Raw genomic sequence first — 20,564 nt, forward strand, 5'->3', positions numbered from 1 at the left:
CTCTGGATGATGATGGAGACAGAGTCCCAGGACCAATCTCTGTAGGCATCCCAGGGAAGGAGACATCTGTTTAATATAATAGGCGTTTGCACGAAGGAAAGGTTAGGAGGTGATCACGTGGAAGCTACGTAAACAGCCTTCCGGGGCCCTGGGAGCAGAGGGGGTCCTCTTGTCAGGGAAGCTAGCCCAAGGACCTCTGTGCCCCCTGCTTCATCGAGCCCCTGAAAGTCTCCTTGAATTGGGGAGAGGTGGGCTGGCTGGGGCTGAGGGCCGAGAGGGGGAGGCGAGTGTCCCCCTTACCAGGCTCTCCTTTCAGATGATTGAGTCCAACGACATTTCAGGGGAGAAGATGAGGATGAAGGAGACTGTGGAGGGTGAGTGGCCGCTGGGCCGGATGAGATGCGGGGCGATGGGGAAAGGCTGGGCGGTCCTGCCTCTGAGCTGGGTCCCGCTTTGTTCTGCATCATCTGCCGATTGGTGAGAGCACTATTGCGTGCACCAGCCACTCACCCACGAGGGGAGGAGGGCGGAGGCTCAGTTTATTGAGAACCTGATTGTATGTTTGGTTTCGTGGTTTTTTTTTTGTTTTTTTTTTTTTGCGGTACGCGGGCCTCTCACTGTTGTGGCCTCTCCCGTTGCGGAGCACAGGCTCCGGACGCGCAGGCTCAGTGGCCATGGCTCACGGGCCCAGCCGCTCCGCAGCATGTGGGATCTTGCCGGCCCGGGGCACGAACCCGTGTCCCCTGCATCGGCAGGCGGACTCTCAACCACTGTGCCACCAGGGAAGACCTGGTTTCGTTATTTTTAAAATAGGTATAAACTTCAGATTGTTCAAAGGGCATATGGTGAAGCATCCTCTGTCCCCTACCTAGTTCCCTCCGCAAAGGCACAACGTTGGCCAACTCATGTCTCTCTTCCAGAGATGTTTTATGCACATACAAGCACAGACACAGATGGTGCCACACTTCCCACACTATTCGGGCCCCTCACTCTTTTTTTTGGCCACGCTGTGCGGTTTGCGGGATCTCAGTTCCCTGACCAGGGATTGAACCCGGGCCACAGCAGTGAAAGTGTGGAGTCATAACCACTAGCCCACGAGGGAACTCCTTCGGGCCCCTTACTTCTTTTTGCCCATTTAATATTGTATCTTGGAGGCTGCTCCCTGTCTCCACATTCCTTTGTATGGTATAGAATATTCCATCGTGTGGAGCTACCGTCGTGTATTTCGCTGATGGATCACGGGTTGTTTCCAGTTTTTGTCCGTTACAAACCCTGCTGCAGGAAATTACCTTGCCCTCCATCAGGCTCAACCCGGGCCATCAGCAGTGAAAGCGCAGAGTCCTAACCACTGGACTGCCAGGGAATTCCCAAGGCTCAACTCTTTTTTTTTTTTTTTTTGCTGTATGCGGGCCTCTCACTGTTGTGGCCTCTCCCGTTGTGGAGCACAGGCTCCGGACGCGCAGGCTCAGCGGCCATGGCTCACGGGCCCAGCCGCTCCGTGGCATGTGGGATCCTCCCGGACAGGGGCACGAACCCACGTCCCCTGCATCGGCAGGCGGACTCTCAACCACTGCGCCACCAAGGAAGCCCTCAACTCATTTTAACTCCCACCGGCTCTGGTTGAAAGTATGTTTCCCCACAAGCTTCACCAACAAAATATTTCATCAAACTCTGTGATCTTTGCCTATCTCAGCTGTAAAAGATGTTACCCGCTGTAGCTTCAACTTGCCTTTCCCTTACTGTGAGTGACACTCTATTGCCATTTCTCCTTGCATCCTTTGCCCATTTTTTTCCCTGTTGGGTTATTGATCTCTTTTGTTGATTTTTAGAAACTACTTATATATGACTTTGCAAACATTTTCGCCCCATTTGTGGTTTGTCTTTTGACTCTTCTTTGGGTGGTGGTTGCCGTGCAGATTTTTAAACATAGGTCTTTTCTTTTTGGGATCCTGGGTTTATTATTTTTAAAATGTATTCCGTGGTTTCCTCTAGTACCTTTTTTTTTTTTTTTTTCCTCTAGTACCTTTTAAGTTCCATTTTCTATGTTTAAATCTCTGATCCATCTAGAATTCTCTCTTCTATAAGGTGTGAGGTAAGGATCCATTTTTATTTTTTTTCCCAAGAGTACCCACTTATGCCAGTACCATTTTTGAAAACCTCATCTCCTGCCTCCACTGATTTGAATTAACCATATTTACCATCTTTAAATTCCATCGGGTAATTGGCTCTATTTCTAGACTTTCGATTCCTTTCCAGTGACTTGTCTGTCTCTTCATGTGCCATTTCTACAGTGTTTTGAAGCTTTGTTTATATTTCAGTTACTGGCAGGGCTAGTCTTCCTGTTCTGCTTTTCCAAAATTCTCTCAGCCATTCTTTTTTTTTTTTTTAATCGAGACAAAATTAACGTAAAATAAAATTAACCATTTTAAAGCAAACAATTCAGGGGCGTTAATACATTCACAATGTTTTGCAACCACCTCCTCTATCTAGTTCCCAAACATTTTCATCACTCCAAAAGGAAGCCGCATGTACATTATCAGTCACTGTCTATTTTCTCCTCACTGCAGCTGCTGACAACTGCTAATCTGCTTTCTGTCTCTGTGGATTTGCCCATTCTTGATGTTTCATATAGATAGAACCATACAATATGTGGCCTTTTATGTCTGGTTTATTTCACGAGGCATAATATATTCAAGATTCATCTGTGCTGTAGCACATGTCAGTGTTTCATTCCTGTTTATAGCTGAGTAATGTTGGCATCGTACGCACCACCACATTTTGCTTATCCATTCACCTGTCGATGGGCATTTGGGTTGCTTCCACCTTTCGGCTATTGTGAATAGTGCCGCATGCGCAGGTACTTGTTGAGTACCTGTTTTCAGCTCTTTGGGGTATATACTTAGGAGCAGAATTGTTAAGTCATATAGTAATTGTGTGTTTAACTCTTTGAAGAAGTTTTTTGCCAGACTCTCTTGGCTAGCCTTGCTTATTTTTTCCAAGGGATTTTAGAATCAGTTTATCTAGTTCCACAAAAATTACAATCTGGCTGGTGTTTTTATTGGTATCATGTGAAATTTATACATTAACTTACAGAAAGTTAATAGCTTTCTAGCACTTTCCGTGAATCTTTTTCATGACTGTTCTGAGGCTGTCCAGTATTGAACGCACATGGCCAAGTGACCTGGGCACCGTTACTATCCCCATTCTTCACTTGAGGAAGCTGAGACTCTTGAGAGTTAAGTTGCCCAAGACCACACAGTATTGGTGCCTCTTCTTCAGGGTGGGTTACCCAGAGGGACCACTGGAATGAGGAAGAACTTGGACTCTTGAGGCCAAGTGTGGCCCCATTTTAGGGTTTTGATGGAAGGGCCAGCCCCTCACCCACTGGACCGCAGTGTTGGCCCTGGAGTATTGATGGCCCCTCATCTCTCCCTTCACCCCAGGCCTGCAGGACAAGCTGAACAAGAGGGACAAAGAGGTGACAGCCTTAACATCCCAGACCGAGACGCTCAGGGCCCAAGTAAGTGGTAAGTCTCCCTCCTTCAAGGCAGATGCGGGGAGCTTTCTTTGGGCCGTGTGCCAGTCCAGCAGGGGGTGGGTGGTACTGCGTCAGGGTGCCCTCCCCCACTCTGCCTTGAGGAGAAGGCGGCCTGGCTCAGTTCCCATGCACTGGGCTTCCACCTGGACAGCAGTGAATGGGGAGCAGTAGCCCACACTCGGTCCATAATATAATTGGGGGCCCCAGCCAGCTTCTCTCCTCAGAGCCAGGTCTGTGTTCTCTGTGTTCTGAAATTGCATCACTAGTTCTCACTTTCTGGGCTTGAAGTCCCTTGGGTTTCAGTCTCTCTACCTTTTGATACAGTATTTGTGCACCAGCCCCTAGAAGAAATACCAGGATTTCAGAATCAGGGAGAAGGTCTTCGGCCACAGCAGAAAGCAAGGCACGGGGAGAATGAGGCCAGAGGGGAGACTAGGGAGAGACGGGGGGGTCTGGAATTTGTGACTTGGTGACAAACTGGCCCTGCTTCTTGTCCGCCAGAATGCCATTGGTGGTGTCCATGAGACGGCCCCCATCCTGGGAAATGGTTCCCACCCCCACTCCTATCCAGTTCCCATCACGTTCACGTGGCATAATTGGTCCCGACAAAGGTCAGTTGACCTCAGATTCCTCCGGGGCCAAGGTGAAGTTTTAGCTTTTCCTTGTCCAGGCAACAGTGTAAATACCCGGGCCCCGTCTCGGGAAGGGTGGACTGCTTTCCTGACACCAGAGGGCCCAGCTACTGTGTGGGAACTTTGGTCTGCTTTTCGTAGTAGCTCTTCTCGGCCCCTCGCCGCCTGGCCCTACAGGACGAGAGAGGCCCACTCGGTGAAGTGTGTCCCTGTGACCCCTGGGAAACCTGCTCCCTGCCCGGGCCTTGGCCCCCAGGTGGGATAGATTCCCACGGTGATCCCAGCGCTCTCCCTCCTTACCCTGCCGGCTGGCCCTTAGCACTGGAGAGCAAGTGCAGGTCGGGAGAGAAGAAGGTGGACGCCCTCCAGAAGGAGAAGCGGCGCTTGGAGGTGGAGCTGGAGGCCGTGTCCCGGAAGACCCACGATGCCTCGGGCCAGCTGGTTCTCATCAGCCAGGAGCTGCTCAGGAAGGAGCGGTGAGTCAGCCGTGGGCTGTGTGTTCAGACCTGCCTGACCCTCACTCCACCCAGTTAATATTAGCCAGTCTTCTCCCGAGGCGGGGCAGGGATAGACCCGGTGGACAGATGGCTGGCATCACCGATGATCACCATACTGTGCACTGCTAAGCTCCGATGAAGCCTCAGAATCCTTCTTAACACAGTTCTCCAAGCAGAGCTTATAGGAAAGCTTAGTGGTTCCCAAGCATCCTGGGCCCAGGGACTCCTTGAAACTCTTAAAAATTATTGAGGATTCCCACCACCTCTTCCTTGAAGCTCTTCTTGGTTGATGTAGGCCACTGTGAGCTCCTCCATGCTTCTGTGGTACTTAGGATGGGAGTGGGAGATCAGCAGATTAAACAAGTAGAGATTTATTTTCCTCACATAACAAGAAATCTGGAGGTAGCTGTAGCTGGCATTTGGTTCAGTGGCTCAAGATATCAGTGCCAACACCTTTGTTCTCTTGGGTTCTGCTAGACTCTCCCTCGTGGTTGCAAGGTGGCTGCTGAAGCTCCAGCCATCAGGAGCCATCATTCCTAGGAGGAAGAAGGAGGAAAGGGAAAGGGTCAGTGCCAGCAGACTTCCACTTTGTTCTCAACTACCCATGGCCACCTAGAGAGGGAGTTTTCCCCTCCTCCATAGTAGATGCAAGCAAGGGAAAGAGCTTAGAAGGTGTGTGTCCTTTTCTCCCGTGCTGTGCCCATGGAAGACATTGCTACTTGATCACTGCACTCTTTTTCTGCAAAGCCCAGAATCATTCTCACCACAGTACTCCAGGTAGCTACTGCCAGTTGATTAAGAGTTGACATAGGAAATAAAACTTATTTGACATCAGGCATTTAAAATGTCTTGCCACATGAGCTAGCTCTCTTGGATAAATGTTTTTTTAATTTAACTTTATTATTATTTTTTAATTTGAGATAACATTGATTTATAACATTATATAAGTTTCATATTTCTACTTCTCTATTATTTAGTTTTTAATTAAACAAATACTATATTCTCTTTTTAAAATTTATTCTATGGAAGTATAGTTGATTTACAATGTTGTGTTAGTTTCTGCTGTACAGCAAAGTGATTCAGTTATACATGCATATACATTCTTTTTCATATTCTTTTCCATTATGGTTTATCACAGGATATTGAATATAGTTCCCTGTGCTCTACAATAGGACCTTGTTGTTTATCTATTCTGTATGTAATAGTGTGCATCTGCTAATCCCAAACTTCCAAATATTCTCTTTTTTAAAAAAAACTTCAAAATCATCCTAAGAAAGGCTAAGTCCTCTTGACCGTACCATCCCCGAATCCTGGCCCCTCTCGGGTTGTGGTTGGATGGTTTCGGGCCTTGTATTTCGTCTCTGGCCCCTCCTGGCACAGATGCTGTCTTAGTAGCCAGCGTCCCCCTTCAGGGTGGCCAGTCTCCAGGCACTTGGCAAATTGTGGAGCACGGGAGGGGAGGGGCCCATCTGAGTGCAGGTGTTCTGTGCGCCCCCCGCCCCCTCCAGGAGCCTGAACGAACTGCGTGTGTTGCTTCTGGAGGCCAATCGCCACTCCCCAGGGCCTGAGAGGGACCTGAGCCGCGAGGTCCACAAGGCCGAGTGGCGGATCAAGGAGCAGAAACTCAAGGATGACATCCGGGGCCTGCGGGAACAGCTGACCGGGCTGGTACGTGGGGAAGGGGGCGGCCTCGGGATGGCAGACACCAGGGAGGGGCTGGGGCTATCTGCTGTCAGCCATGGAGACTGGTGACCTCCTGGAGCCACCCCAGGGATAGCCAAGTCACAGGGAGCGTTCAAAATCCCCTAGAACCACAGGCAGGGTCAGCGAGGTACCTAGTGAGGGGCCGTGGGCGGCCCCTTTTGTAGATATTGTGGTCGGCTGTGTGTCCGTCTGGGTGATGCAGTGCAGAGGAAGACTTCCTAAGAATCTCACCAGTCCAGAGGTGGGATGGGCTACCGGCAGCTGGTGAGCTCACCATCCAGAGAAGTAATCAACCAGAAACCAGCTCCTTGTTCAGGGTCCAACAGTGGCGATTCACACATCCACCTCAGGAAGGAGAGGGGAACAGGGGCCTGACTGGGCAGAGTCTCCAGAGGTGGGGGTACGGTAGGCGAGTGATGCTGGTAGCACAGGACGGAACCATCCCACTCCATCCCCCTGTGGTCAACCTTCAGGACGAGCCTGTGGCCGGTTCCTGGGCCTGGTCAACTCCAGAGCGTTGACAAGATAGGGTCTGGGAGGACAGGATTGCTGTCAGGGGAAGCTGCTCCAAAGCCCCTCGCTGCCCTCCCACCCAGCCACACAGGCTCAGCCACGCTGGAGGAGATGGAAGGAGAAGAGGGTCCTGCAGCCGTGGAAGCAGCCCTGGGCCTACAGGGTTAAGCGAGAAGGGTATCACTCTGGCTGCACCCAACTGTGTGTGTGGGGACCACCGGGCCCAGCCGCCCTGTGGCCTTTCAGTCCTGGCAGGTCTGGCCAGCAGGGGGTTGGTTACACGTGGTCCTCGTGGTGCTGTGAGCCTGGGCGTAACTCAGAAGCCAAGGCCCCGAGGCTGGCGTGGATTTGGGAGCTCTGATTCCAAGGCTTTCCCAGAGCCGCGTGGAGGGGGCAGAGCCGCGCTGACTGTCTCCGTGGGCCACAAGCTGGTCAAATTTACACGTGACTGGCTGCCCCTTACCCTAGGAGAGCCTCTCCCATGTCCCCCTGCACTGTCCTCAGTGCCACGGAGCTGCCCCCCTGGGAGAACTACGCACGGGCTTCGTGGTTAGAAAACCTCCGGAACGAGGAAGGTTTGGGTGGAGGGGGAGGTTTGGGTAGAGGGTCAGAGCAGAGCAGAAGGACCCTGGAAGCACCGGCCCAGGGAGGGCAGTGCAGGGAAGCTTCGTGTGGGAGTGAGGAGGCTGGTCTGCCCACAAGGCAGGTGCATCTCCAGGTACCACGGTGGGCGGGGTCAGCTGCAGAGCACTTGGAAGGGAGGGGAAGGCATGTCCTGTTGGGGCAGGGGAGGGTTCTGAGGAGAGGTTCGGGAATGAGGCTGTAGGTCTAGAGGTGAAGAGGAGGGACCCACATAAACAGTGTGGAGGGAGGCGGGGGTGTGCAAGAAGGAAAGAGGGGGAGGAGGGGTCCTGGGTTTTGGGACCTGAAGAATGTGGAGCATCTGACAGAGCCTGGGAATTCAGGGCGGGGGCCAAGGAAGATGCTTCAGAGAGAACCCTTAGGTGAGGGAGGCCTGGTGATTCTCAGGCCTGACCCAGAGATGAGGCGGGACACATGAGGTTCCGGCCTAAAGGAGAGACCACCCTCCTGCAACACGTACACGCATGCACACGCTCTTCCTCTCCTACTGCTTCCAGGACAAAGAGAAGTCCCTGTCGGATCAGAGGCGCTACTCCCTCATTGAGCCGTCCTCGTGCTCGTCACCGGAGCTCCTGCGGCTGCAGCACCAGCTGATGAGCACAGAGGATGCCCTGCGGGACGCGCTGGACCAGGCTCAGCAGGTGGAGAGGCTCATGGAGGCGATGAGGGGCTGCCCCGAAAAGTCCCAGGTGAGCTGGGTCTCAGCCAGGTCCTGAGGGGAGAGACTCCGCCCTGCGCCCTGGGAGTCCCAGCACAAGGGGTACATGGCTTTATCCCGAGGAGCTCAGACTAAGGGCGGAGATGCCCTGAGAGCCTGTGTTTCCTGGGGTGTGTCCTGGGACCCCTATTCTGATGGGTTCTGCTCAGAGTTTGGATCCTGAGATGGTCCTGTTGGGAAAACCTCGCCATCTAGTGGACAAGCCAGGAAATGCTGCCTGGTGAACCTTGCTCAGCATCTTGCCCTCGACTCTTACAGGCCACCGGCAATTCCGGTTCTGCAAATGGCATCCATCAGCAAGACAAGGCCCACAAACAAGAGGTAAGGGGCACCCTGGCCCCGGGGAGATACTCTGCCATTCCCACGGCCCTCCCGTGCAGGCCGACCTCTCTGGAGAAAAACTTTGAAAAGCCACCAAAAATACACAGATACATCGTGCAAGAGGCTTTACAATAGGGTCGCTCACAGAATGTAGTCAAACTTGATTCAGTTACCATCCTGCTCTTTTAACCTTGTTTCTCTTTCAAAAAAAAAAAAAGAAAACCTTTTATTATAGAGTAATACATGCCTACTGGGCAACTTTTGGGGAAAAAAATTAAAAATATATAAAGAAGAAAATACTCGGAGTTCCCTGGCAGTCCAGTGGTTAGGACTCCGTGCTTTCACTGCCATGGGCCTGGGTTTAATCCCTGCTTGGGGAACTGAGATCCCACAAGACACGCAGCGAAGCCAAAAAAAAAATTACTTACCCGTAGCCCTTCTACCCAGAGATGACCAAGGTTAATATTTTAAAGTGATGTCCTTCCTGAACTTTGCTAAGCATGTACACGTGTGTATGTGTATGGGTGTACAGTCAATCCTCACTATTCCGTATTTGCAGACTTACCTACTTGGTAACATTTATTTGTAACCCTAAAATCAATACTCATAGCACTTTCCTGGTCATTCGTGGACACCCGTGCAGAGTGGAGAAAAAATTTAATCACCGGACATGCATGTTCCCAGCTGAGCTCATACAAAACACCGTGCTGCCTTCTTGTTTAGCTCATTCTGCAAACAAGTGTCCTTTTCACGGTCTATTTAGTGACATGTTTTTCACATTTTCATGCGTTTTTTCTTGGTGATTTCTGCCGTTTAAAATGGTCCCCAAGTGTCTTGCTGAAGAGCTGTCTAGTGTTCCTAAGTGCAAGAAGGCTGCAATGTGCCTTCCTGAAAGTACTTTAGAGAAGCTTCATTCAGGCATGAGCTACGGCGCTGCTGTCCTTGAGTTCATTATTAATGAGTCAACAATATATATTCAGTGAGGTGTCTTTAAACAGAAGCACACATGAAACATGGTTACATATTGATCAATCAACGAAAATGTCAGACCAGAGGTTTGCAGGAACTTTGTATTTCCACTGGGAGCAATGGTTCAGTATTTGCTGATTCCGCATCTGTGTGATTCTGTAGAACAGAACTCCTGCAAATAATTGTTATATGTATATGTATGTGTCTGCAGATGTGTGTGCACATTAACTTTTAAAAAAATTTATTGAAGTATGGTTGACACTTAGACATTAACTTTTTATTTGGAAATAATTTCAAGCTGACAAAAAAGTGGCAAGAATAAAATTAGCACCTAGAGCATCAGCTGTCCTTTCCCCCAACATAACATGTTGTTACTCTTTTGCCCCATTTGCTTTATCTTTTGTTCTCTATGTGTAGATGGGTGTGTTATATGCATGGAGTATTCTTCTGAACCATTTGAGTATAATTGCATGTGTCATGGTCCTTAATACTTCAGTCCATATTCCTGAGAAAAAGGACATGATTTTACATAAACACAGTACAATTCACAATCTCAGCGGCTTCCCTGGTGGCGCAGTGGTTAAGACTCCACGCTCCCAATGCAGGGGGCCTGGGTTTGATCTCTGGCCAGGGAACTAGATCCCACATGCATGCCACAACTAAGAGTTTGCATGCCACAACTAAGGAGCTGGTGAGCCGCAACTAAGGAGCCTGCCTGCCACAACGAAGGAGTCCATGCGCCACAACTAAGGAGCCCACCTGCCGCAACTAAAAGGAGCCCACGTGCCACAACTAAGGAGCTGAGAGCTACAACTAAGGAGCCCGCCTGCCACAACTAAGACCCTGCGCAACCAAATAAATAAATATTTTTTAAAAATTAAAAAAAAAAAAAATCTCAGCAAATGTAATGCTGATACGAGATTTATATCCAATCACTCTCCATACCCAATTTCTTCACTTGACCCGGGAGTGCCTTCAAAGCTCTTTCCCCCTCAGTACAGGATCCAGTCTAAGGTTGAGTCAGCTCATTGCATTTACTTGTTATGTCTCTTTAGTCTGCTTGAATCTAGAACATTTCCTCAGCTTCACTTTGATTTTTATGACATTGATATTTATTTATTTATTTATTTATTGGCTGTGTTGGGTCTTCGTTGCTGCACGCAAGCCTTCTCTAGTTGCAGTGAGCGGGGGCTACTCTTTGTTGCGGTGCACGGGCTTCTCACTGCGGTGGCTTCTCTTGTTGCGGAGCACGGGCTCTAGGTGCACAGGCTCAGTAGTTGTGGCTCGCGGGCTCTAGAGCGCAGCGTCAGTAGTTGTGGTGCACAGGCTTAGTTGCTCCGCGGCATGTGGGATCTTCCCAGACCAAGGCTCAAACCCGTGTCCCCTGCATTGACAGGCGGAATCTTAACCACTGCGCCACCAGGGAAGTCCCGACATTGACGTTTTTGAAATACCGTCCTCCCTCCTTTTTTAATAGAAGATTCCTCCTTTGGGGTTTGTCCCATGGCTCCTGCTGCTCAGAGCCAGGTTCTACAACTGAGGCTGGAATACACAGTCAGTGCCACGTTCTCCTCCGGGCATCACGACTGCGGTGTGTGATGTCCATCTGCCCTGCATTCCTGAGTGAATCTTGATCACCTGGTCAAGGTGTTATCTGACTCCTCTGCTGTGTAGTTGCTGGTTATTTCCTAACGAGCATTCGGTGGAGACCCTGGAAGACCTTGTGAATCCTCTGTTCCTCACCCAGATGTCCCCTGGATTCGTCATCCATTCATGAATCTTGCCTGAGCCGGTCTTTACTGTGATGGTTGCAAAGTAACATATAAATTACTACACTGTATTGTATTATTATTATTTTTTTGGACACGCCGCGCAGCTTGTGGGATCTTAGTTCCTCCACCAGGGATCAAACCTGGGCCCCCTGCAGAGGAAGCGTGGAGTCCTAACAACTGGACCGCCAGGGAATTCCCTAAATTATTTTAATGGAGTAGGTAGTGTGCTCTATGTTCTATTTCACCTCTTGTTTTTTTTACTGAATATTTTCTCTCTTCCTTAAGCAGTCTTCGTAAAGTCTATGTTTTATAAAATTGTGGGTGGAAAATTTGTTTCCTAAAACTTCATGGACCTGACTCCCTTACTGGGAATGTCTTTGCTGTGTTGTGTTTTAAGAGGGTGCCTGGTGGCCTCCACCCCACAGTTAGCCACTGGCATTCACCCACAGTGTTAGAGAGCCCACCTGGGGCCCAGGTGCTAGCCCGATTAGGCTCTGTCCCTGGCTCGCTGTGTGACCTTTGGGCCAGTGAGGCTGGAGCACAGGAAGGAAGGCTTAGTCCTTCCAGCTTGGCCAGTGGGACCACGGCCGCAGGCGCTCACGTAGAGACAGGAGAACCTTGGCCACAGCATCTGCCGAGGGCCTGGCCCTGTGAGTGAGAAGCAGAGAGAGAGATGGGCGCGGGGAGGAGGGGACCCTGCGCAGGACCTGAGAGCAGGGTGGAGGCACGGAGCTGTAGTGGGACGTGGTGGGGTTGTGTCTGCAGAGGAGCTGCCTGTACCAGGCACCCTGGGAGTTGATGTCCAGACCTTGTGCGGCTTTGTCCTGCAAGGCACACGGGGGTCATCCTGGTTTACAGACACGAAAACTGAGGCTTGGGGTCTCAGCACCAGTTTTCCTTTCCTCGGATCCAGCCTCCGTGCAGGCCCTCAGAGCTGTCTGTAAAACCCACCTGCTCTCGCCTCTTCCCCTCAATTCTCATAAACTGCTCCCACCCGGCCTCCTGTCTCACCAGACACACAGCGAAGAGACTGCTCCTGCCTCAGGGCCTTTGCACATGCTATTCCCTTTACCTGGCCCAGGTGGGTCTCCTCCCCCAGCCCCACCCCACCCCCTCTGCCGCTTGTCCCTGTGCCCACTGAGACACTTGCTGACCAAGCCCATTCTCTCTCCAGGACAAGCACTGACCCTGAGGGACACTGTGGAGCTGCCCGGTCCACACCAGAGCCCCTCCAGCCTGCCCCAGCGGCGCCACCTCCAGGCAGGGGCCAGGACTGTCGCTTTGGAGAAGAGAACAGTGTAACAATAACGTACCCGCCACCGCGGACAATCCCCTACCCCGACCCCCCTGCCGGACCAGGAGGCTTCCTCAAGCGCGACCTTCCACAGAAGGCGGTACAGCCCCGGCCTGGCCCCCGGGACCTTGAGCCTGGACGCCCTGGACACCCTGGACACCCCGGCGGTTTCTGGAGTTGGTTTGGGGAGGCCGAGGTGATCCGGCCAGGCCCCCTGCCCAGAAGGAGCTGCCCTGAGGACCATCGTGGCCCTCTGGGCACATCCCTGCCCTCCCTTTCTTCCTGTTCTCCTGGGTCCCTCTCAGACCCCAGAGCCGTTGTTCCGGGAAGGGGCCAGAGGAGGGCTCCAGCTTCTCCTTCCTTAGGAGCCAGTGGGGGACCCCCTTTTCTGCAGCTGCTTCCAGGCCAAGGCAGTCCCCAGGGCTTCTTGTCCCCGCATACTGAGCCTCTTTCATGCAGTGGTACAAGCTCCCTTCAGCCCGTCTGCCCAGTGAGGCCCCAGGTTCAAAGTGCTTGGGAGGCAAGGCCCTTCGTTCCCACCCTGACCCCAACGCACACACGGCTCCGAGCTGCTGGCCGGAGGGTGGTCACCAAGGCTGGGAGCCACGGTATTAGGAAAGTCTGGAAGCCCCTCTCCTTCCTGCACCCCCTACCCCCAGTGACCTGGCTTGGAGCTGGGGCAGGGCGGCCCCAGGGGGGCCCAGGACTAGGGCTCTGGGTATGTTTTGATTGGTCAGTAATATGCTGTCCCCTGGGTTGACTTGATGTTCCGAAACCAGGCCTGCCACCTGCAGACTCACCCGTGCAGACCCCGACATACACACCCACTGACCCTTGGCACACACACACTCAGAGGGGTCATGCGTGCACACGTGCCATGTAGGTGGGACTTTTGCAGTCAGCCACACTCAGACCATGTGGACGCTCACCCTCGGGTTCCAGGCCCCAGCCCCAGGCCTGGCAGGGCCGTGAGCACACACACTGCAAATGCTCCTGCGACCTCACCGTGCACATGCACAGCCAGGTGCGCGTGGGTGAGCCTTCAGGGGGGCGTGACCACACATGCACAGGAACACGACCCAACAGCCCCCTTTCGGTGGCACAAGGCATCTGCCTTGGGCTTTCTAAGCCCTGTCTTCTGTAGCCAAGAAAGAGCCCAAGGATGATTGGGACAAGAAAAATCTCCCTGCCTCCCCCGCTTCCCCTCAAGCCCTGCCAAGTTACTCCAGCCTCATGCGTGGTGGGAAAAGAGCGTCTGCCCAAAGCCCCCACTCTTAGAGCTGGAGGGCCCATGGGTGACTGCCTTGTACCCTGCAGCGTCTCTGTGGAGGGCCTGCCCCTCCTCCCGCAGCTCAGGGAGAGTGCTCACAGGGGCCTCTCCCACTAGGGGCTAGAGGGGGGGATCTGATGGCCCATCACGGTGTTCCTGAATTGCACCAGGACAGGTATGCAGTTGGTGCCCTGGGAGCAGCCCAGGTAGCCTCTGAGTGCTCCTGGGTACAGGTGGGTGGTGTTCACATCCCTGCCCCAAAGCAGCCCATCCTGGGGATGGCCAGTTAGTCCCATCGGCCCCCTCCCCTCTCCCCGTTGGCTTTCGGTAGCTCTTGCATGCGGTTTTATTAACAACGGTCTAGGAGCAATGCTGTAGTGACTTAACCCAGAGTCAAATTCTACTCTTTCCAGCAGTCAGGCAGCCGCCCTGCCCACTGGAGATTAGTCTACTAACAGCCAGAAGCCCACACCGGGAGGGGCTGAGCCCCCGGGGGCGGGCTGGCGGGTGGCGAGTGCGTTCCCTGTGAGCATCTGCGCCTGCCCAGTGTGCGCTCAGCCACGCCCCCTCCCCAGGTCCTCCCGCACCCTTCCCTTCCCCAAAGTGGAATTGTTGAAGTGTGGCGAGTCCGTGCTCGAGACAATAAAGCTTGTGACTGAGGTCCAGGACCCCTGCAGTTTCTGCTTCTCTCTGTGGGTTCCCTGGGCTCCCCCATCCTCCCTCAGCTCACTGGCACCCTGGTGCCAGGAGTGTGTCTCGATCCTGGTTCTGGTGGACTGCCAGCTAATTCTTACTCAGGTGTGAATGGCTGATGAGAGCCTCAGAGGGCCTGGTGTGGCTGCCACGTCCAAGGAGAGGGAGCTCAGCAAGAACAGGCAGAGAACCAGAGATGGGGGGCAGCAGCGGAGGCCAGGCAAGGTTGCCAGAGAGGTCTGGGGGGTTGGATTTGAATCTGTTGGAGGTATAAGTGGGCCCACAAGGAACAATCGAAAATACAAAATAGTATGTACAAAATAGTGATGGATCAGCTAACACAAGTTTGACGCGTTTGGTGAGAACACTTAAGACTTCAGTGAGCTAATCCTGTCTCCTGCAGCGAGATGTCTATGGATCAGATGGTCAAAGTTTTGCAAGCCTTATGGTCATTTTGCAGGCTGTGCAGTTGAGGGTCCTCCCCCCGCCCGCATGGAGACTGAACAAGGCTCTCGAGGTTAACAGCTGAACGTACCCAGAAGATTTGTGCTCCTTCTCGGGCACTGTATCAGCAGAGTCCTGGAGGAAGCAGTGGGGCCACGCGAGGGGGAATGAGAGTTTAAGGAGGGGCTGTGTGCACAGGTGTGGACAGGGCAAAGGAAACCTATGAGGGTCTCTACTACCCCCCACCCCCCGCCGCTCTTGCCAGCCCCTCCCATTGGCTGAGCACAAGCAGAAGCCAAGGCAGGGGAGCCTATTGGAGGCCGTAGAGGTCAGCTCCTGGGGCACAGCCAGGATGGAGGGGGGGGGGGCACAGTGGGTCTGGAGGTGGGGACAGATGGAGAGCAGTCAACACAGTGTCCATCCGGGGCAGATCCCGGATAGATTGAAACAGCAGCCAATTCTTAGGTTTCTGCCGCCTCCGATATAAATGGTCTCTATCTTTCCGGAACTCATCAGCCCAGTACTCTGAAAGTCAGAGAGCTTCTGCGAAGATCCTTTCCTCTGAGACTTACCAAGCACCGCTGTGACTTATTGGGGTTTTTTTTCCATTTCACCCAAGGCACCGTGTTAGCCCAGTCACCCACCTGGCGATGATGCTAAGTGGGTCACCCTCCCCGAGGTAAAGCGTTTCCGGGACCAGTTTAACCTTCGGTGGGAACTCCACGCTGGGGGCTCGTGGTTGGAAAAGAGAGAGGCCCCCCACCCGCTCATGGCTCCCAGGCCAGCAGTTGACGTAACCCTGTGTTAGCTGCGGTGAAGAAGAGGTTGCTGGGGGCGGGGGCGGGGAGGAAGGAAGTGTGGGCAGGCAGGGACTGTCAAGGGGAGGGCGAGGGGCCTGGTGTCTCTGGCCCTTACAGGGGCTGAGGGTGCATGCGATCTGAGGCCAGATGGAGAAGGAGGGCTTGATTCTCATGGAAGGAGCTTCCTGAGTCCTTATCTGTCCGGGGCTTGGCATCCAGCAGGTGCGGGATGAAAGGAGGACACCTGAAGGAGAGTGAGGGGGCCGTCCGCCAGGGGTGAAGTGGTGACGACAGCCTGCCACAGAGTCCTGCTCACAGGGGCTCAAAGCCTGGGGGGCAGGAAGCCCAGGGGTGGGGACTCAGGGAGGTGTGTGCAAAGTCAAAGACCTGGAGGGCGGCCTTGAGCCCTTCAGAGCTGTACCCCTTGGGGGGGGGGGTGTCTCTGACAGCATCACCCTGGGAAGAGCTCAGGCACTGGACGTCCTTGGGGTCCAGCCCAGCCCGCCACCCTCTGGCTGTGGGCCAGGCCCATTTCTCCGCTTCCCTGAGCCTCAGTTTCTTCATCTGTAAAATGGAGAAAATGAAACTGATCTTGTGCACCGTGGGGTCTAAATGAGACCGTGAGACGCCCTTAGCTTATGGGCTACACCAGCTGGTTTCCTTCACTCTCCCAGCCTAGCAGGGAAGTTGTCCTTTCTCCATCTGTAGGCCTCTGGGAGCCCTCACCCCCAGCTTGGTGGGCCCCTGGGCAGTCCAGTGTAGAGGCAGCAAGCTCGCTTCCCTGAGAGCCGGGTCTGGTGTATGGGTGGCAGGGGGCGGGAGCCTGCCAGTCTGGGCAGAGGGTGTCTCGACACCACCCCGGGTCGATTTTTTGTTTTTTTTTGGCTGCATCACGCAGCATGTGGGATCTTAGTTCCCCGACCAGGGATCGAACCCATGCCCCCTGCATTGGAAGGTGGAGGTTTAACCATTTAACCACCGAGGAAGTCCCATCCCCTGTCCCTTTGGTGTGCCCTCATCCTTTTGTCTTTTGAGCACTTCCATACTTTCTGCAGCGCACTCCAAACTCATTTTGTATGTTTCCTGCCTCAGTCCTGGAATCAGCCACTGAGATAAGAATCTAAAACACAAGCAACCAAAGGGGAGAAAAATAGATCAATTGAATTTCATCAAAATTTAGACCTTTTTTTGCCTCAAAGGATATCCACCAAAGGTGAGAAAAAATGTTTGCAAATCATTTACCTGCTAAGGGTCTAGTATCCAGAATATATATAAGGAACTCTTTCAACTCAACAATAAAAAGATAAATACCTCAATTTAAAGTAGGCATAGGGGGACTTCCCTGGTGCGCAGTGGTTAAGAATCCGCCTGCCAATGCAGGGGACGTGGGTTCGAGCCCTGGTCCGGGAAGATCCCACATGCCACAGAGCAACTAAGCCTGTGCACCACAACTGCAGAGCCTGCACTCTAGAGCCCGTGAGCCACAACTACTGAGCCCGGGTGCCACAGCTACTGAAACCTGTGCACCTAGAGCCCGTGCTCAGCAACAAAGAAAAGCCACTGCAATGAGAAGCCCGTGCACCGCAATGAAGAGTAGCCCTGTGGGCAGTAACGAAGACCCAACACAGCCAGAAATAAATTAATTAATCAATTTTTTAAAATAAAATAAAATTAGGCAAAGGATCTGAATATACGTTTTTCCAGAGCAGACGGACAAATGGCCAAGAAACACATGAAAAGAAGCTCAGCATCGTTGGTCATTGGGAAATGCAAATCAAAACTTCAATGAGGGGACTTCCCTGGTGGCGCAGTGGTTAAGAATCCGCCTGCCAATGCAGGGGACACGGGTTCAATCCCTGGTCCGGGAAGATTCCACATGCCGAGGAGCAACTAATCCCTCAAGCCACAACTACTGAGCCTGAGCTCTAGAGCCCGTGAGCCACAACTGCTGAGCCCGTGAGCCTACAGCCTGTGCTCTGCAACAAGAGAAGCCACCACAGTGAGAAGCCCACGCACCACAATGAAGAGTAGCCCCCGCTTACCGCCACTAGAGAAAGCCCACACGCAGCAACGAAGACCCAATGCAGCCAAAATTAAATTAAATTAAATTAGTAAATAAAACTTCAATAAATAAATAAAACTTCAATCAGAGGGGAATTCCCTCGCAGTCCAGTGGTTAGGACTCTGTGCTCACTGCCGTGGCCTGGGTTCAACCCCTGTTCAGGGAACTAAGATCTTGTAACGGGGCGGCACTAACCCCCACCCTCCCAAAAAAAACCACTTCAGTGAGATACCACTTCACACCCACTAGGAGGGCTACAGTTAAAAGGCAGACGGTAACAAGTGCTGACAAGCTTGTGGAGAAATTGGAATTCTCATACATTGCTGGTGGGACTGTAAAATGGTGCAGCCACGTGGGAAAATAGCTTGACAGTTCCTCAGAATGTTAACCATAGACTTACCATATGACCCAGCAATTTTACTCCTAGGTATATACCCAAGATAAATTTTTAAATGTCCACACCAAAACCTGTGCACAAATGTTCACAGCAGCATTCTTCACAGTAGCCCCAAAGTGAAAACAGCGCAAATGCCCATCAGCTTATGACTAGATAAACAAAATGTGGTCGATCCACATAATGGAATATTTTTCCACCAAAAAAAAGAATGAAATACTGATACATGCTACCAGGTGGATAAACCTCCAAATCATGATGCTAAGTAAAAGAAGCCAGTCATAAAAGGTCACATACCCTATGATTCCATTTAAATGAAATGTCCAGAATAAATTCATAGAGATGGAAAGCAGATTGCTGGTTGCCAAGGTCTGATGGGAAGAGGCAGTGGGGAGGAAACTGCTTAAGGGAGGTAGGGTTTGACTTTGGTGTGATGGAAATTTTTTGAAACTAAATAGAAGTGCTGGTTGTTGGACTTCCCTGGTGGTCCAGGGCGTAAGAATCTGCCTTCCAGTGCAGGGGACGTGGGTTTGATCCCTGGTCGGGGAACTAAGATCCCACATGCTGCAGGGCAACTAAGCCCACACGCCACAACTACTGAGCCCTCGCGCTGCAACTAGAGAGAAGTCCACGCGCTGCCGTGAAGATCCCGCATGCCACAACTAAGACCCGACGCAGCCAAATAAATATTTTTTTAAAGCAACATCTTTTTTAAAAAGTCTATTAATTTTTACAATAAAGACAAGGTTAAATATAATGAAAAAAGAAAGAAGGGGAAGGTCTCATACCCTGGGGGGCAGGGCCTGGCACACATGCAGTGGGGTCTGGTGAGGGGGAAGCTTGTCCATTTCTTTTATGGAAACTTGTCCATAACTACTGAGCCCGCGCACTCTAGAGCCCGCGTGCCACAGCAAAAGATTCCCGCATGCCCCAACGAAGATCCCACGTGCCAGCAACGAAGATCCTACGTGCCACAGCTAAGACCCAACATGGCCAAATAAATAAATAAATACATTTTTAAAAAAGTGTTGGTTGTATAACGTCATGAAAATACTGAATGCCACTAAGTGATCATTTAATCATTTAAAATGATTAATTTTATGTGATATAATTTTCACCTCAGTAAGTTACTTTTTAAAAAAGAAAAGGAATTTTACATTATGATAATTGCCATGTTTCCACATGTGTACCAGTAAGATTGTGGGAGGAGCGTGACTTGTTCATATTAACACCAGACTGTATTGGTAATCTTTGTTAAGCCGTGATGTGTGAACTTTTTTATTTGTTCAGCTAATTTCAGAGAAAAAAATTGCCAAGAACCTGAGCAGGCTTAAGAACTGGACAGTCTGATCTTGTATTCCAGCTCAGCCACTTACCAGGTTTATGACCTGCACCAGACCCCTAAACCTCCCCGAGCCTCTGTTTTTCCATCTCCAGTATGGCAGGGATAGTGGGATACATCTTTTGGGATTGTTGTGACATCCCCTCCCCCCAACACAGGGTCCGTCTCCTGGGGGGTGCTGGTCTCAGGAACCGGGATTTCTCTTGTCCCACTTCCCTTCTTTACTCCGACTTCCTGGGGAAACATCAGTCAGACCAGCTAGGTCAGTTGGGAGGTCTTGGCCATCTCCTCCTGAGGGAACTGGGGGTGAAGCTGGAGGGTGGGTGAAATACACAGCCCTGGATCCACGGGAACCCATCTGGCAAGCCAAGCCTGTGATGCTTCCCACTCACCAGCAGGTGTCACCCTCGGCCACCTCACCACTGCGTATCAATCCACCGTGGATGGATGCGGAAGGGGAGACTGAGGCCCGGAAGGAACATGGCCACGTTCACAAGCCAGAACCAGATGGGGACCCAGATGTCCCAGTGCGTGACCCTAGAGCTCTCCACCCCTGTGGGCTCCGAGTCTTGCTTCCGGGCTCTATGTGAGTATCTATCTGGGACCGAGGCCAGCTGGGGGTTGATATTCATTCCATCACCAGGACCCTGCAGACCAGGACCTGACCCATCTCCCTCCTCCCATCACGGTGGCCTCCCCACCGTGCAGGACCTCGGGTCTTGTTTTTGTTTTTGCGGTACACGGGCCTCTCACTGTTGTGGCCTCTCCCGTTGCGGAGCAGAGGCTCTGGACGCGCAGGCTCAGCGGCCATGGCTCACGGGCCCAGCCGCTCCGCGGCATGTGGGATCTTCCCGGACCGGGGCACGAACCCGTGTTCCTTGAATCGGCAGGCAGACTCTCAACCACTGCGCCACCAGGGAAGCCCAGAACCTCGGGTCTTGATGTACCCCCTCCTAACT

At 52.2% G+C, this 20,564-nt stretch overlaps 1 protein-coding gene across 1 annotated transcript in view; it reads left to right on the plus strand.

Annotated features, from left to right (window-relative positions):
* Positions 1 to 14,538, plus strand: part of CLIP2 (CAP-Gly domain containing linker protein 2) — a 57,232-nt gene extending 42,694 nt beyond the window's left edge. The window contains 7 exon segments of the mRNA XM_027126172.1: positions 317 to 374; positions 3,444 to 3,527; positions 4,490 to 4,646; positions 6,176 to 6,335; positions 8,024 to 8,215; positions 8,503 to 8,565; positions 12,481 to 14,538. Of these exon segments, the coding sequence (XP_026981973.1) occupies positions 317 to 374; positions 3,444 to 3,527; positions 4,490 to 4,646; positions 6,176 to 6,335; positions 8,024 to 8,215; positions 8,503 to 8,565; positions 12,481 to 12,492 (726 nt within the window). The 3' untranslated portion in view covers positions 12,493 to 14,538.
* Positions 14,539 to 20,564: the final 6,026 nt, after the last annotated feature.

Source organism: Aethalodelphis obliquidens, unplaced genomic scaffold (genome assembly GCF_003676395.1).
Source record: "Aethalodelphis obliquidens isolate GAN/ISIS:26980383/991018 unplaced genomic scaffold, ASM367639v1 scaffold30, whole genome shotgun sequence".
NCBI lineage: Eukaryota > Metazoa > Chordata > Mammalia > Artiodactyla > Delphinidae > Aethalodelphis > Aethalodelphis obliquidens.